This window comes from Panthera tigris, chromosome B3 (genome assembly GCF_018350195.1).
Source record: "Panthera tigris isolate Pti1 chromosome B3, P.tigris_Pti1_mat1.1, whole genome shotgun sequence".
NCBI classification, from domain to species: Eukaryota; Metazoa; Chordata; class Mammalia; order Carnivora; family Felidae; genus Panthera; species Panthera tigris.
The window spans coordinates 99,902,798-99,918,530 of NC_056665.1; the positions used below are offsets into that span (position 1 = coordinate 99,902,798).

Sequence of the window (15,733 nt, forward strand, 5' to 3'; positions counted from 1 at the left end):
CACAGATCAAGTATAAAGAATGGATATTGAATACATTTTGACAGTTTAGTAAATGTGAATATGAAACATTGATTAAATATTAATCCTACCAAGTGTTTACCTCCCTTCTTTTAACTCAGGGTACACTCAGGAAATACAAAGATAATTAAACTCTATCTAATATATGCCAGGCATCAGAACATTTGCTGCAAAAATTAACATTTTAAACTTTTGAAAGCCATATTTTCTTAGCTCAGGCTGCTGTAATAAAATACTATAGACCAATGGCTTAAACATCAGACATTTATTTCTTGTGGTTGAAGTGGCTGGGAAATCTGAAATCAGGGTGCCAACATGGCTAGGTTTTGGTAAGGGCCCTCTTCCTAGCTTGCAGATGGCTGCATTCTTGCTGTATCTTTACATGGCAGAGAGACAAAGTCCTGATGGCTGTTCCTTTTTTCAGGGCACTAATTCCATCATGTGGGCTTTACCCACATGACCTCATCTAAATCTCTGATTACCTTCCAAAGGCCCTATCTCCTAATACCACCTTGGAAGTTAGGACTTCAACATACAGATTTTAGGGAGATATAAACATTCAGTCCATAACAAATATAAATTATTCTTTGACTTCTCTGATGGATTATTAGTATTATTGTTCTGGACTATTTAATGCAGAAAGTGGGAATTAAATATATGAGCGTAAGCTGAAAAGTTTCATAGAAAACTCAAAATTATGAATTCTGATTCCTCATGCCAGCATGAATTTGTTAAATATATTTAACAAACATATAGTTGTTGAACAGTTAATATTTTCAAGGCACTGTTATACATACTTAATATGAATCTGTGAACAAAATCATAGTTCTCTTGGAATTTATATTCTATTAAAATAACACGTATATGTATTATGCCACATATAGTATATGTATATAACATGTTATATTAAATGTTAATGTATTTAATATATTAAATTGCTTTAAATGTCACATTAAATTGCTTTAAATGTATAGCCAAAAGACACCACAGAATATATCATTTGGAGTTGCCAGTTGAGAAAAATTTTTAAACTGAAACTTTAGTCTGTGAACTGTATATGTTAATTCTGGCTTGTATCAGAAAAAGTGTACTGAAAGAGGCAGGGAGATTTGGGCCCTGGTATTCCAATTAACTATGTCAGTGATGTTCAATAATTGTTTATGTCTTAGCAGTCCCTTCTAAAGAATATAAAGTTTGTAGTCAGTATATGTAATTACCATTTACTGAACGCTTGCCATGTGCCCCAGGCACTGTGCCACATTCCTTACATATATTATCTTATGTAATTCATCTAACCACTCAGTGGAAAGGTTAGTACCGAACCACAGAGCTCAGGTCATTAGCAGAGCTGGAAGATAGAGGTTGGGATTCTCACGACTACAAAGCCTTTAACCACTATATAGTATTGTTTACCAAATAAATGATCTTTAAGGTCTCAACAAGCCCTAAAATTATGGATGTAAAGTAATCTTATTAGCCTTTTGAGCTTATGTAGTATATATTAATCTTAAATCATTGAAATATTTTACCGATCACTTCAGGTAAATTATTGTAAAATTAGCTTTAATACCCTGTGCCTAAAGTTCAGATGTGGCTATGTAATTTTAATGTTCAGTCCTGTGTATTTCAGACACCTTTGTTACAGCAAGGCGATGTTTTGTATTTTAAACTATTTCTCTCCCTTGTCCCTCTCTTTTTATAGCTACCTATTCTACAGAAATATGGAATAACCCATATAATATGCATAAGACAAAATATTGAAGCAAACTTTGTTAAACCAAACTTTCAACAATTATTTAGGTAAGAATTATGGTTGTGATGTATTAAAATGTTATGGGTAGCAAACATGTATTTTTATTTCAAGTTAATTTTATTATAGCAGACTTCTGTACATATCTGTTTTATAAGGATGCTCATCTAGGTATATCATTTAAAAAATAAACTTCTTTAAATTCTTAAATAAGTAACTAAATCATATAATGCAGAATTTTAAAGATTCAAAAGCATGTACAGTATACTGAAAAGTTTCCCTATCCTTATCCCTTAGATAGCCAGTTCCCCTCTAGAAGCATTCACTGTTACTCTTTGAGTATCCTTCCAGGATTATGTTGTATATACAAACAGTCCTACAGATAAACTTTTATTTTTTACACTGGCTTAAAGATTTTTTTTTTTTAATTTACTTTTAGAGATTGCTTCATATCATTACTTAGAGAGCTGCACTGATTTTTTAAATTTTCATAGTAATCCATTGAATAGCTATACTAAAATTTATTCAGTCTGTCTCCTGTTGTTGGGTATTTAGATTGTTTCCAGTCTTTGCTAATAAAGCAGGTATTCCCATGCATTTCATTTAATTCATGTGTGAATATATCAGTTGGATAAAGTGTAGAAGTGGAATTATTGCATCAAAGAATATGAGCATTTAAAATTTTAATGGATGTTGCAAATTGCCCCCCAATGAGTTGTATCAGTTTACATTCCTACTATGAAGTGAATGAGAAGACACTATTTCTTTGGTATCTCTAAGACAAATTGTAAAACAGTTGTAATTTTCCCCAATTTTCTAGAGTAAAAATGATGTCTCACGTGGTTCTAATTTGCCTTTCTCGTTTATCTTCTAATGAGTGTGGTTGAGCATCTAATGGTTTTTAGTTTTATTTTAACTTTATTTTAAAAATAAATCTATATATTACAGTGATATAAAAAAGGGTGCAAAAAAGGTGTGTAAATAAAGTATGTCTCTTTTCTCCTCTAAACCCAAGCTCCAGCTTCTCTCTTGGGAGGCAGCTACTATTAACTCAAATATTCTAGAGATACTGTGTATCTATATAAAACATATTGTTGTAATTCTCTGATTGATTGATTGATTGATTGTAAAAATGAAAGCAACCTGATTTTCCATCAGAACGGGACATTCTGAAATATATTGTGTAGGGGTGCCTGGGTGGCTCAGTCAGTTGAGCATCCAGCTTTGGCTCAGGTCATGATCTTGCACTCTGTGAGTTTGAGCCCCACATCCAGCTCTGTGCTGACAGCTCAGAGCCTGAAACCTTCTTCGTATTCTAGGTCCTTCTCGCTCTCTGCCCCTCCCCCACTTGTGTGTACGCTCTCTCAAAAATAAACATTAAAAAATTAAAAAAATATATATATATATATAGTGTGAATGTACAATAGAATCCTATAACCATGAAAAAGAATGAAATATTTCTGTGTTGATATGGAATAATCATTAATATTTATTAAAAAAGCAAGGTGTATAACCAAGTGTATATATACTCTCAATGTGTTTAAAAATACATACATTAGACATAGGTTCTTGTATATGCATGGAAAATTTCTAGACTAACACACTAGAAATTTGACAGTGGTTGCTTCTGAGAAGAGAAATTTAGAGTCTGGTAGAAGGGCCTACTTTTTTATTGCAAATATTTTTATACTGCTAGAATTTTTTACCATGTGTACATATTTTTCAGTTAATAAAAACTTTTTAAAAATTTTATAAATTTTTTAAATTTATAAAAATTTTAATGTTTATTTGTGTGTGTGTGTGAGAGAGAGAGAGAGAGAGAGAGAGAGAGACAGCATGAGTTGGGGAGGGGCAAGAGAGGGAGACACAGATTCTGAAGCAGGCTCCAGGCTCCAAGCTGTCAGCACAGAGCCCGAAGCCGGGCTTGAACTCATGAGCAGCAAGATCATGACCTAAGCCGAAGGCAGATGCTTAGCTGACTGAGCCACTCAGGTGCGCCTAAAAACTTATTTTAACAAAGAGATGTTCTATTCTAAAATAAAATAGATTGAATTTTTTTTCTAATTGTGAAAGAAATCCTTCTTCTTTATAGATACTATGGAAAATACAGAATGACACTAAGAAAAATATAAAATCATCCACAATTCCACAACCCAGAGAAAACACTTTAGTTAACATTTTGGCATGTTCCTTCTAAATCTTACTCTATCATACATATGTGTATTATGCATACACACATATAGACTTACATATATTAAAGAAAATTAAAGTGTGATATTTTTAAATGCCATCCTATACATTTCTAATTTGTGTTTTTGTTTTTAGTACCAAAGTGTCCTGTGTGCAGCTATTTTATCCTAATGGAAGAATTCTTTCTCCTTAGATTTAGAATATTTGCTTATAGATTGATAGTTGTGCTAATAGTTTTTGACACTCAAAATGGTGTCCAATAAAATATGCTAGATTGATTCTGAATTAACTTTTTTTTCTATGAAGCTGTGTTTTATGTAACAGTTCAGTCTACAAAATCACTTGAGGAGACAGCCATTGTCAGAATCCTTTTGGTTTTTACATTGGATTATCCTTGGATACTGAGTTTTGGGTTCTCTGTGATAAACCCGGAATTTATTGAAGTTGTTAACCACCTAAATAAGAACTGTAATTTTTAAGGCAATATTGACTTTAAAAATTAATTTTGTAACTTAATTACTATAGATGTATTAATAAGCAAGTAGTCTTGGATAGGTTAGAAATGGAAGTTTTTCACAAAATAAAATAAGCCTAGCATATGAGTAATATCTTATTTTCAGTGTTTTCCAAAGTGTAAAATTGTAGGACAGGTGGTCTCTTGGTTGAATTTTTTTTTTTTTTTTCCTCTACTGAAGGTTAGTTCAAGCAATGAATATTTGACTCCCATCATTCTGGCTCCATCAGACTTCCTATTTTGATTACCTTCCTCTCTTTGAGACTTTGGGCTTACTCTGAATCGTCCTATATAGGGTTGTGAGGAGTGGTCACAGGGCCACTCAGAGAAGAATCTTCTAATCCATGGGGAAGTTAGTAGAAATAGAAGAATAACAATAAGGAATACAGACACTTTTTGTCTTTATATTCTAGGTCCACTCTAATATAGAGGAAAGTTTCTTCCTTCTTGGGATTTTACAGTTTTAACTAGATAGATTTTTTATACTATAAAATATCAGAGAAATATTAACTTGTTATTTAAGGCTGAAGCATTTAAAAATGCTATGTATGTATTTAAGCAATATAAAATCTATGACCCAGTTCTTGGGAATATGACACTTTGAAAGTTGTTTTGCATTATTTTCTTGGTTGCCAAGAAATTTTGTAAATTTTTTTATACATAGATAGAATTTTATCTGAATGTGTGCTTATCACAAAATATTCTATTTTCAGATATTTAGTCTTGGATATTGCAGATAATCCAGTTGAAAATATAATACGTTATTTTCCCATGGTAGGTATAAAATATTTTAATATTTAGAATTTGTGATTTGACCTCTTAATTATGGTTCTAAAACTTAATAATAATGAAACTAATTCTTTCCCATGCTACTTTTACTTTGTTATGACTGAAAATTGTGGGATTATATTTAAAGAAAATTTATTATTAAAACCATTTTATGATCGCTAAATATCTGAGAAATCACACCTTGAATTTATTAAATTCAAATAAAATTTTAGCTCCTGTATAATTAAAAAAAATTGTAAAGTCACATTTGTAGTATTTTGGAAATTCTTGAATTAAGGTGATTTGCATTCATATAAATTAGCTGGAATTTTTTTCAATAATTTTTTATTCTGTGTATTTTATGCTTATATTACTCCAGATGTTTTATTAAAACACATGTCTTTTGCCTTCAGACTAAAGAATTTATTGATGGAAGCTTACAGACTGGAGGTAAATAGTAATTTCTTTATGTAGCCAGTGTTTATTTTCAGGAGATTATGTGTTATAGTTAATTTTTTTAGTTACCATTTGTCTTAAATGAAGGGTATGGAAGTTGGAATTGTATGTAATAGACTATTCCCAAATTTGTTTTTTCCCAACTCCTTGTTTCATTTGGATAGGCTTTCTTTTTTTTTTTTTTTTTTTTTTTTTTTTTTTTTTTTAATTTTTTTTTCAACGTTTTTTATTTATTTTTGGGACAGAGAGAGACAGAGCATGAACAGGGGAGGAGCAGAGAGAGAGGGAGACACAGAATCGGAAACAGGCTCCAGGCTCCGAGCCATCAGGCCAGAGCCTGACGCGGGGCTCGAACTCACAGACCGCGAGATCGTGACCTGGCTGAAGTCGGACGCTTAACCGACTGCGCCACCCAGGCGCCCCTGGATAGGCTTTCTTAAGTAACCCTATACAACCATTTTTGAATTCTGGGTCAGCTTTAAATGTCTTTAATTTCAAAGTCTACAGGTAATATAAATTGTAAAACTTGAAAGTTAGTAAGTATCTAAATGGTATGTATAAAACATAAAACGTTTAAGAAAGGATTTATCTTACTATGGTATAGTACATGGTTTCAATATATTTTAGTTGCTGAATTATATATATATATAGAGATATATATATATCTATATATATATAGATATATATATATCTCTCTCTCTATATATATATATATAGTCAGAGTAATTATTTCTTGTTTTTCAGGAAAAGTTCTTGTCCATGGAAATGCAGGGATCTCCAGGAGGTATGAAGTTAGAGATTATCTTTTTTTTCTAGCATTTAATTAATGAGTTGTGTTTTCTATTTTTTTCTAAAATATTTTCCCCCTCTTCAGTGCTGCCTTTGTTATTGCATACATTATGGAAACATTTGGAATGAAGTACAGGTAAGAAAGTACTCTGAAACCTAGCCAATTTAAATTCTCATTAAAATGAAGCTTAATGGAAACAGTTTGGGAGTTTGAAGTTGATATTCTCTTCATCATTTTGTCATCTAGTCATGTTTGATTAGGCAGGTTCTTCTATTCCATGCTTAGTCATTTAACCTTTGTAGCTTGTCTACCTTGTGTAGATATACTTTAGGCTAATATTTTGTGGTTTTAGGGAACTAGTGCTAAATGTTATTTTAAGAAGCTATGATAGTTACAGTTGGAAATAACCCTTGGAAAAGTAATTATTTACTACTAGAGAATTGTTCAGTCTGAGTTTAAAAACTTAGACACACACACACAAACTCGTACACACAGATGTTTATTGCTTCCCTTGTTTAGAAGGCTAATCTAGGGGCATCTGGGTGGCTCAGTTGGTTAAGCATCCGACTTTGTCTCAGGTCATGATCTCACAGTCCATGAGTTCGAGCCCTGCGTTGGGCTCTGTGCTGACAGCTCAGAGCCTGTAGCCTGCTTCAGATTCTGTGTGTCCCTCTCTCTCTGCCTCTCCCCCACTCATACTCTGTTTCTCTCTCTCTCTCTCTCTCAAAAATAAATAAACGTTAAAAAAATTATAAAAGGCTAATTTATTACGTTTTCCTTTAACAATAGTTGGGTGAAAAATTACCTAGGCACTGTTTCATCTTCTGTTCATAATTCAGTGTAGTCTTTCTTATCCAGAATCAACTTTTCCAAGCATACTACCTAGATAAAAGAGAGAGAGCCCCAGAACAAAAGAAAAAACTGGTCAATGTACAGTGTTTCCTGTTCTTAGTGTGTCTTGTACAAGTTAGAAATCTTGTAATCATTGACACCTCCTTGTCATTCATTCCTTACCTCCTAAACTGACCCTTTACCAACCTGTTTTATGTCCTAAAATATACCTTGAATCTGTCACTTTATCTTTCTCTTCATCATCATTTAATCTTCAAGCTCCAATCATGTCTTTCCTGGACTCTTCCAATGGTAGCCTTCTTAGTGGTTTTATGTATCCTTTTGTTTCTCCAGTCCGTTTTTTTCTGCACTACAGTAGGAGTGAACTTTTCAAAAGATAAATCTGGTCATATAATCACCGTACCCCCAAAAAGCTCTCAAAGGTTTCTGATCCTTAATAATTTTTAACATGGCCAGTGAAACTTTGTGTGATATGCCTGTATCAACTTATCCATCGTTGTATCATGTTCTCTGTTAGTCTCTTCATTTGAGCTGTATTCAGCATTGGATCCACATGACTAATACATACTAGACATTCAAATACTTGTTTAATTTGTTTGGTATCCTTTGTGTTTAAATTTCTTAAAAGTGTCAGTTCCTAGGGATACCTGGGTGGCTCAGTTGGTCGAGTGTTCCACTCTTGATTTTGGCTCAGTCATGATCTCAGGGTTGTGAGATCGAAGCCCACATTGGGCTCTGTACTGGGCATGGAGCCTACTTAAGATTCTCTCTTTTCCTCTTCCTCTGCCTCTCCCCCCACCTGCTCGCACACTCTCACTCTGTCTCTCTAAATAAAAAGTGTCAATTCTTAATATTATTTGAATACAAATCCTTCATTTATTTAATTGAAAAAGATAAATGCTGGCTAGACGTTATGTTTTATATATTCTCTTTATTATTTGGTGTCTTGTCAGTAATAATGGTGAAAATAGCTTCCATACATTGGGTCTGTGGCAGGTACTATTCCAGGCTCTTTTATCTCATTTAAGCCTTACAACAACACAAGGGAGTAGATATAGTTCTCCTTGTTTAAACAATGGTAATATTTTGAGCATGTACTGTGTGATAGATGCTCTACAAAGGTGCTTTACACTTATATCTTCCATCTTCACAGTAGCCTATCTAGATAGGAATTATTATAATCCCTAATTTACAGATGAGAAAAATAAAGTTTAGAAAGTTGAGCAGCTTCCCTTAGAACACAAGCTGGTAAATAAGCGGGATTGTGATATTTCATCTGACCATGCTGTCGATTTTTCCTCTACATCTCCACCTCTCTGTAGTAAAAGCTGTATATGATTTCCTATTTTAGGTAAATTTTTGGGATAAGTTCTTATTTTAGGTAAATTATGAAAAAAGTGAGATTACTCATGAAATAATAACATCGCCTTAGTTTTCTTTTTTTGTTTTCAGAGATGCATTTGCTTATGTTCAAGAAAGAAGATTTTGTATTAATCCTAATGCTGGATTTGTCCATCAACTTCAGGTAACTTTTCTCTTCTTCCTCTTTAAGGTATCAGAAAATAGGATAATTCATTTTCTTACGTCCATGTAGATTAAATGTAGAATTTACTTTAAATACCTAAAAATTGCCATAATCTAATTATTTATTTAATTTTATTATTTTTTTTTAACTTTTCAAATTTATTTTAAATATAATCTATACACCTAACATGGGGCTTGAATTCAGGACCCCGAGATCAAGAGTTGCATGCTCCTCTAACTGAGCCAACCAGGCACCCCCTAATTTGATTTTTTATTCAAGTTTACATTTCCAGTTAAAAGTTTTTTCTTTTTTCTTTTTTTTTTTTTTTTTAAGTTTATTTATTTTAAGAGAGAGCGAGGGAAAGAGAAAATCCCAAGCAGAGTCCACAGTGTCAGTGCAGAGCCCAATACTGGGCTCAAACTCACAAACCATGAGACCATGACCTGAGCCAAAGCTGGATGCTTAACCAACTGGATGCTTTCCCCCAAACATCCGCATGGCTTGTTCCCTTAATTTTCCTTCAGTATTGAGCCCAATACTGGTCTCAAACTCACAAACCATGAGACCATGACCTGAGCCAAAGCTGGATGCTTAACCAACTGAGCCACCCAGGCGCCACTCAAAAGTATTTTCTTAAAAGCTGCTATTACTGTGAAAAAAGGGTTAAAGGCACATTGTTAAATGTAAGATAAAATAATTGTTAGAAATTTCATTTTTTTCCCTCTATTTTGATTGTACACACAGAGACAAGAGTTTTGATTCTAAGTATACTATGTATAGAAGCTTTTATATTTTATTTTCTATATTATAGGCCTTATTTTTTCCATGTTTCAAATTTTGTTGGTGCCTAGAACATGAACTAAAAAGACAGTAAGATAAACCTGTGAGGTATCTGATTAAACTAGTTTAATTTTTTCCAAAAAGGAAAATTATGGATTAAAGGATGTCTTCTTACTCATTCCATCCAGTTATGCAGGAGTAAATAAGTTTCTTTGCCTTTTAACCCTGTTGTGTAAAAACCTTGTCTTTTTAAATTGATTTTTTTATTTAAAGTAATATATACTTATATATACTTATGGTATTATATATACTTATGGTTAAAATTCAACAATATATATACAACTGTACCAGCATTTTTATATGTATATATACATATATGTATATATGCATCATAACTTTATATTATTAATTCCTTATACATAAACCTTTAGATTGTTTCTAGTCTTTCATGATTATGAACAATATTGGGAAAAGTATCCTGGTAGGTACATCTTTGTTTACATGTGTGAATATGCCTGTAAGATATATACATATATAGAGAGAGCTATTGTTGGGTCAGAGGCATTTGAAATTTGATGTTATCACGTAGTCTTTTAAAAGGCTTAAATAATGTAAGCCACCAGGAAACTGGAAGTACCTTTTTCCCAATATCACATTCAGCACCAATAGCCAAAAATATTTTATCAGATTTTTCTGATCATTGTCATCATGGTGGTAAAAGTGGCAACTCCAGTGGTTTGCCCATCTTTCTATCAGATTATTGATATTTTTCTCATTGGTTTATAAGAGCTCTTTATATATTAAAGAACCTATTTTTAGCCAACTGAGTTGAAATGCTATTTTTATTATATACTGAACTCTTATCTATATTTGGGCCTATTTCTGGACTTTGTGTTCTATTCCATTGCTCTGCTTACTGCTGCAATTGTGTCAAACAATTTTAAATACTATATTATATAAGTAAGTTATGGTATAGCTCAAGATTCCCTCATTAATGTTCTTTCTAGAATTTTCCTGGCAAGGTTTTAACATTGTGTGTGTGAGCTTTACTGAAAAGGGCTCTATATTTTTTATTTTATAACTATGTTTACAGTTCAGAAAGAATTGATACCTTACATTTTTAGTCTTTGTCTCTAACTATATATTCCATTTATTCAAATCAATTTTTATGTCCTCTAGTGTTTTAAAGTTTTCTTTTTGGGGGCACCTGGGTGGTTCAGTCGGTTAAGCATCTGACTTCAGCTCATGTCATGATCTCGCTGTTTGTGAGTTTGAGCCCTGCATCGGCCTCTGTGCTGACAGCTTCGAGCCTGGAGCCTGCTTTGGATTCTGTGTTTCCCTCTCTCTCTGCCCCTCCTCTGCTTGCACTCAGTCTCTGTCTCTCAAAAATAAACATTTAAAAAAAAATTTTTTTTTAATCTTTCTTTTTGTAGAATATATGTATTTCTTATGAAATTTACAGTATCCTATATTCAACACAGTTTACTCAGCAGAATAGCCAGAATCTTATTACAGGTTATCCCTCCACTTAAAATAAAAGCCACAGGCCTTATTTACAATGACTTTTATAGCCTTACACTTGCAGTCCTTTACCTTTCAGTTCTAATCTCCTACTATCTCATTTGCTTACTATGTATGTTCCAGTCACATTGACCTTCTCACAATTCCTTGAAAATACTATGCATGTTCTCATCTCAAGGCACTTGCCCTTATTCCCCCCACCGAGAATGCTTTCCCCCAAACATCCGCATGGCTTGTTCCCTTAATTTTCCTTTGACTGCATTATTGCAATAGCATTCTAATGGGTATTAGGAATACTTGCTTCTGCCCTTACCTCCTAAATCCCTACATTCAAAAGAAATATTAGTTTGGACAAAAATGGTAGCAAGGGAAGAGGTGAGAAGAGATCACATTTTGGATTTGACAGTATAGCTGACAGGATTTGCTGATGGATTGGATGTGAAGAGAGAAGATTAAGATGAATCTAAGCCTTTATGGAAGATATGAAAGAAACTGCATGAGAAGATTTAAGGGGAATAAAATCAAGTTCGGTTTTGGTTACATTAAGGTAGAGAGGGCTGTTAGGCGGTAGGCAGTTATACATATCAAAGTCCAGACTTCAGGGGAAAGAACCATATATCTAATTAGTATTATATAAATGCCAATGAAAGCCCTGAGACTGGATGAGATCACTACGGGAATGTAGATAGAGAAGAAGTTCCAAAACAACCCTGATGCACTCCAACATGTAGAGGGTGGGGAGATGAGGAATTAGCAGAAAAGATCGAAAAGAATGGCCAATGGGATAGGAAAAAAATCAGGGTGGCTTGTTTGAGAAGTCAAGTGAAGGAAGTGTTTGAAGAAGTAGGGAATGATCCTACAAAGGCTGATAATAGGTCAAATAAGGTAAGGGCTGAGAATTAACATTAGGTTAGGAACATGAGGTTATTGGTGTCCTTGACAAACAGTAGAAGGCAAAGGATAAGCCTAATTGGTCAGCATTCAGGGAAAAATGGGAAGAGAGGAATGTGAACAGCAAGAATAGATAATTGCAGGAATTATGCTTTGAAGGGGAAAACAGAAATGACAGCTGGAGGGGAAATTAGGGTTATTAGGGGGGATTTTGTTTGTTTTCTAAAGTCTAGCATATTTGCTGTCTGGGCAATTCCAGGAGAACAGAGGAAATTGATATTATGCCAGAAATGGATAGTATGGTCTATTCTCTTTGTTGAGTTTATTATATTTATTGTTTATTAACCCATTGACCTTGAGAGTTGATATGTCATCTCTTTCATTACTACATTTCTTCCTTGAGTCCTTTTATCTCTTCTTTGTATTCATTTCAGAAATGTCATATTCTTATTGACTTCATGGAGAATTAATCATGTTCATTTGCTTCATGGAGTGATTTTCGTTTTGTTTTTTTTTTTTAATGTTTTATTTATTTTTGAGAGAGAGACAGAGCGTGAGTGGGGAAGGGGCAGAGAGAGAGGAAGACACAGAATCTGAAGCCATCTCCAGGCCCTGAGCTGTCAGCACAGAGTCCCCCGACATGGGACTCAAACCCACAAACAGTGAGATCATGACCTGAGCCAAAGCCAGACACTTAACTGATTGAGCCACCTAGGCGCCCCCATGGAGTGATTTTCATGCTGTGTTCTTCATATGACTTTTGATTTATAATGTTGCTTTTTTTCCCCTTGTGACATCTTTATGCTAAAAAACCTACAATGGTTCCTTTTTGATTATAGGTCATCTTTGAATTAGAAGTATTCTTCTTAGATCAGCTATTTGCCCAACAGTGAAGTTGTGGGAGAGGAACCTGAGTAGTGGTTGGGAAAGACAGATAGCTTAAATTTTCCCAGTTGTCTTAGAAGACTTTCTTACCAACACTTTTCTCTGGTGGTATGACTACTCGATGGAGTAGGAAGCAGAGCCCCCCACCCCATGTCACAGGTTTTTCTCATTTAGATTGATGAACACCTCATGCATGTTAGAATCACCCAGAGGAAGCTAAGCTAAACCAATTAAGTGAGAATCACTGGGGGTGAGACTTAATATTTAAGTTTTTTTTTTATTTTTGAGAGAGAGAGACAGACAGAGAGAGCACAAGTAGGGGAGGAGCAGAGAGAGAAGGAGACACTGAATCTGAAACAGGCTCCTGGCTCCGAGGTGTCAACACAGAGCCTGACGCGGGACTTGAACTCATGAATCCTGAGATAATGACCTGAGCTGAAGTTGAATGCTTAACCAACTGAGGCACCCAGATGCCCCTATATATGTATTTGAAGCCTCTCCGGTGATCTTTAGGTATAGCCAGACTTGGAGAATTACTGGTTAAGGTTTTATTTTTAACTAAGATCAGATACTTGGCTTCATACTTCACCTTACTATCATATAGCCTGTTTCTTGCAAAAATATCATGTGTGGGCATTTACATTTTCCCTGATAAGCCCTACCTCACCCCACAGCCCACTCACATTTCCTGATCATCATACTATTTAAAGGCTTGTTAGTTTTATCTTAGGCACACCATCTTTCTTTGGAGAACTCTGAAGTGTACCCATTCTGCCTGATTTTTGCAGTCAGGCATCTTGTGTTCTAGCTTGTCTGGTTCCATTTTTTTTTTCTTAATTTACTGTGGAATATAATACACATATAGAAAATGCATAAGATGTAAATACACATTCATGTAACCACCATTAGGTCAAGAAACTGAACCTATGCTAGGATCTCAAAAGCCCTATGATGCCCCTTCCCAATCACAGACACTCTTTCTCCTTTTATAAAGGTAACCACTATTCTGACCTATTTGGTAATTATTTCTTTAGTTTTCATTCTTCTCATATTTACGGTTATGGTTGTTTCCTAGTTTCATCAAATGAGGTGTTCTCTATTATCAGAGGAGAGGGATAGAAATGCCTTTATTCTTCCATGTTTGGAGGTAGAGGACTATTAATTTTAAGGGATCAGAAAATCAAATACATATTTGAATCCATTAAATGCCTTATTAGTCTCATTTTTAAAGGGGTGCCTGGGTGACTAAGGCAGTTGAGCGTCTGACTTCAGCTGAAGTCATAATCTCGCAGTTCATGAGTTAGAGCCCATGTTGGGCTCTCTGCTATCAGTGTGGAGCCTACTTGGGATCCTCTGCCTCTCTCTCTCTGCCTCTTCCCCTCCTGCATGTGCACACACTCTGTCTCTCAAAAATAAATATTAAACAAATAACTCTTCTCCAAAATAGGGAGCAATACAGTATTAAGGTGAAATGAGGAGAAAGGAGTAATAAGTTACATTAAAAAAATAATAAAATATTCTACGAAAACATTGTATCTTTATTGAACTTTATTTCATTTTATTCTTGGTCATTTTATGAGGTTGCTTGTTTGGGTTTGTGTGGTGTGTGTGTGTGTGTGTGTGTGTGTGTGTGTGTGTGTGTGTGTTTTAACAGAGGAGCTTAGATAACATGTAATTAACACCGCAAAGGCTTGTGTTTTTTGTTTTTTTTTTTTTAATTTTTTTTTTTAACCTTTATTTATTTTTGAGACAGAGAGAGACAGAGCATGAACGGGGGAGGGGCAGAGAGAGAGGGAGACACAGAATCGGAAGCAGGCTCCAGGCTCTGAGCCATCAGCCCAGAGCCCGATGCGGGGCTCGAACTCACGGACCGCGAGATCGTGACCTGGCTGAAGTCGGACGCTTAACCGACTGCGCCACCCAGGCGCCCCAAAGGCTTGTGTTTTAACAGAGGAAGTCAGAGATCATATAGCTAATGCCCCAGTGGCAGAGAACATATACCAGCAGTTCAACGTATGATACCCTAGTGCAAGCAATTAGCTTGACTTGATTTATAGTTTCATCAGTAAATGCAAAATTATGAGGTCAGAATTTTAAACTTGTATTTCTCTTACAACAATTATGGCACCAGATTTTTCAGTATCAATAAGAATACCAGTAATGAACATGGTAACCACTGTTTTGGGTACCCAAGAATTTAAATGTATATTCAAGTTAATTAAATCTTTTTTAGGAATATGAAGCCATCTACCTAGCAAAATTAACAATACAGATGATGTCACCACTCCAGATAGAAAGGTCATTATCCGTTCATTCTGGACCCACAGGTAAGGATGTTTTTTCATTTTGGAGAAGGTTGGGGAGAGAGATGATGGTATGAAAGGTAGAAAGCATCTTTTGCTCTTTATTGGTTATACTGAACAATTTAAATTGTTTAGAAAACTCGGGGCAGACTATTGAATTAAAACAAGGTAATTGTAAATTTTAATTTTATACTGAATACATGTGTATTATATTGAGCTTCTACTGTGTAAACACCACTGTACTTGGTTAATAGAATAGGCTAGTTAGAAGATCACATTTCTGCTTCGTTTTAGTTTAAGTCTTTAAGTGGTGTAACTGCTGTAAAGATTAAAATAAGAGGGATCTGGAGAAGGGGCTTTAAGTACACTCCATGATCTTACTAAAAATAAAAGATGGTTAAATAAGTGAAAGCATGTTTCAAGTTAAATAGGGTGACTAACGTGAGCCACCCCAGTTTTTCTCTTGTCATCAGTATTTCAGTCCCTTCTC

The 15,733-nt window shown here is 34.5% G+C and overlaps 1 protein-coding gene across 5 annotated transcripts in view; it reads left to right on the forward strand.

The window, feature by feature from the left end:
• Positions 1 to 15,733, forward strand: part of STYX (serine/threonine/tyrosine interacting protein) — a 38,017-nt gene that overhangs the window by 16,905 nt on the left and 5,379 nt on the right. For all 5 annotated transcript variants that reach the window (XR_006218852.1, XR_006218854.1, XR_006218853.1 and 2 more), the window contains 7 exons: positions 1,721 to 1,818; positions 5,186 to 5,246; positions 5,654 to 5,690; positions 6,441 to 6,480; positions 6,571 to 6,621; positions 8,791 to 8,863; positions 15,174 to 15,267. Coding sequence is in view for 2 of the 5 variants with exons in the window: in XM_042989704.1 (XP_042845638.1) it covers positions 1,721 to 1,818; positions 5,186 to 5,246; positions 5,654 to 5,690; positions 6,441 to 6,480; positions 6,571 to 6,621; positions 8,791 to 8,863; positions 15,174 to 15,267 (454 nt within the window). In the remaining 3 variants the exon portion in view is untranslated. The remainder of the gene's footprint in view (positions 1 to 1,720; positions 1,819 to 5,185; positions 5,247 to 5,653; positions 5,691 to 6,440; positions 6,481 to 6,570; positions 6,622 to 8,790; positions 8,864 to 15,173; positions 15,268 to 15,733) is intronic.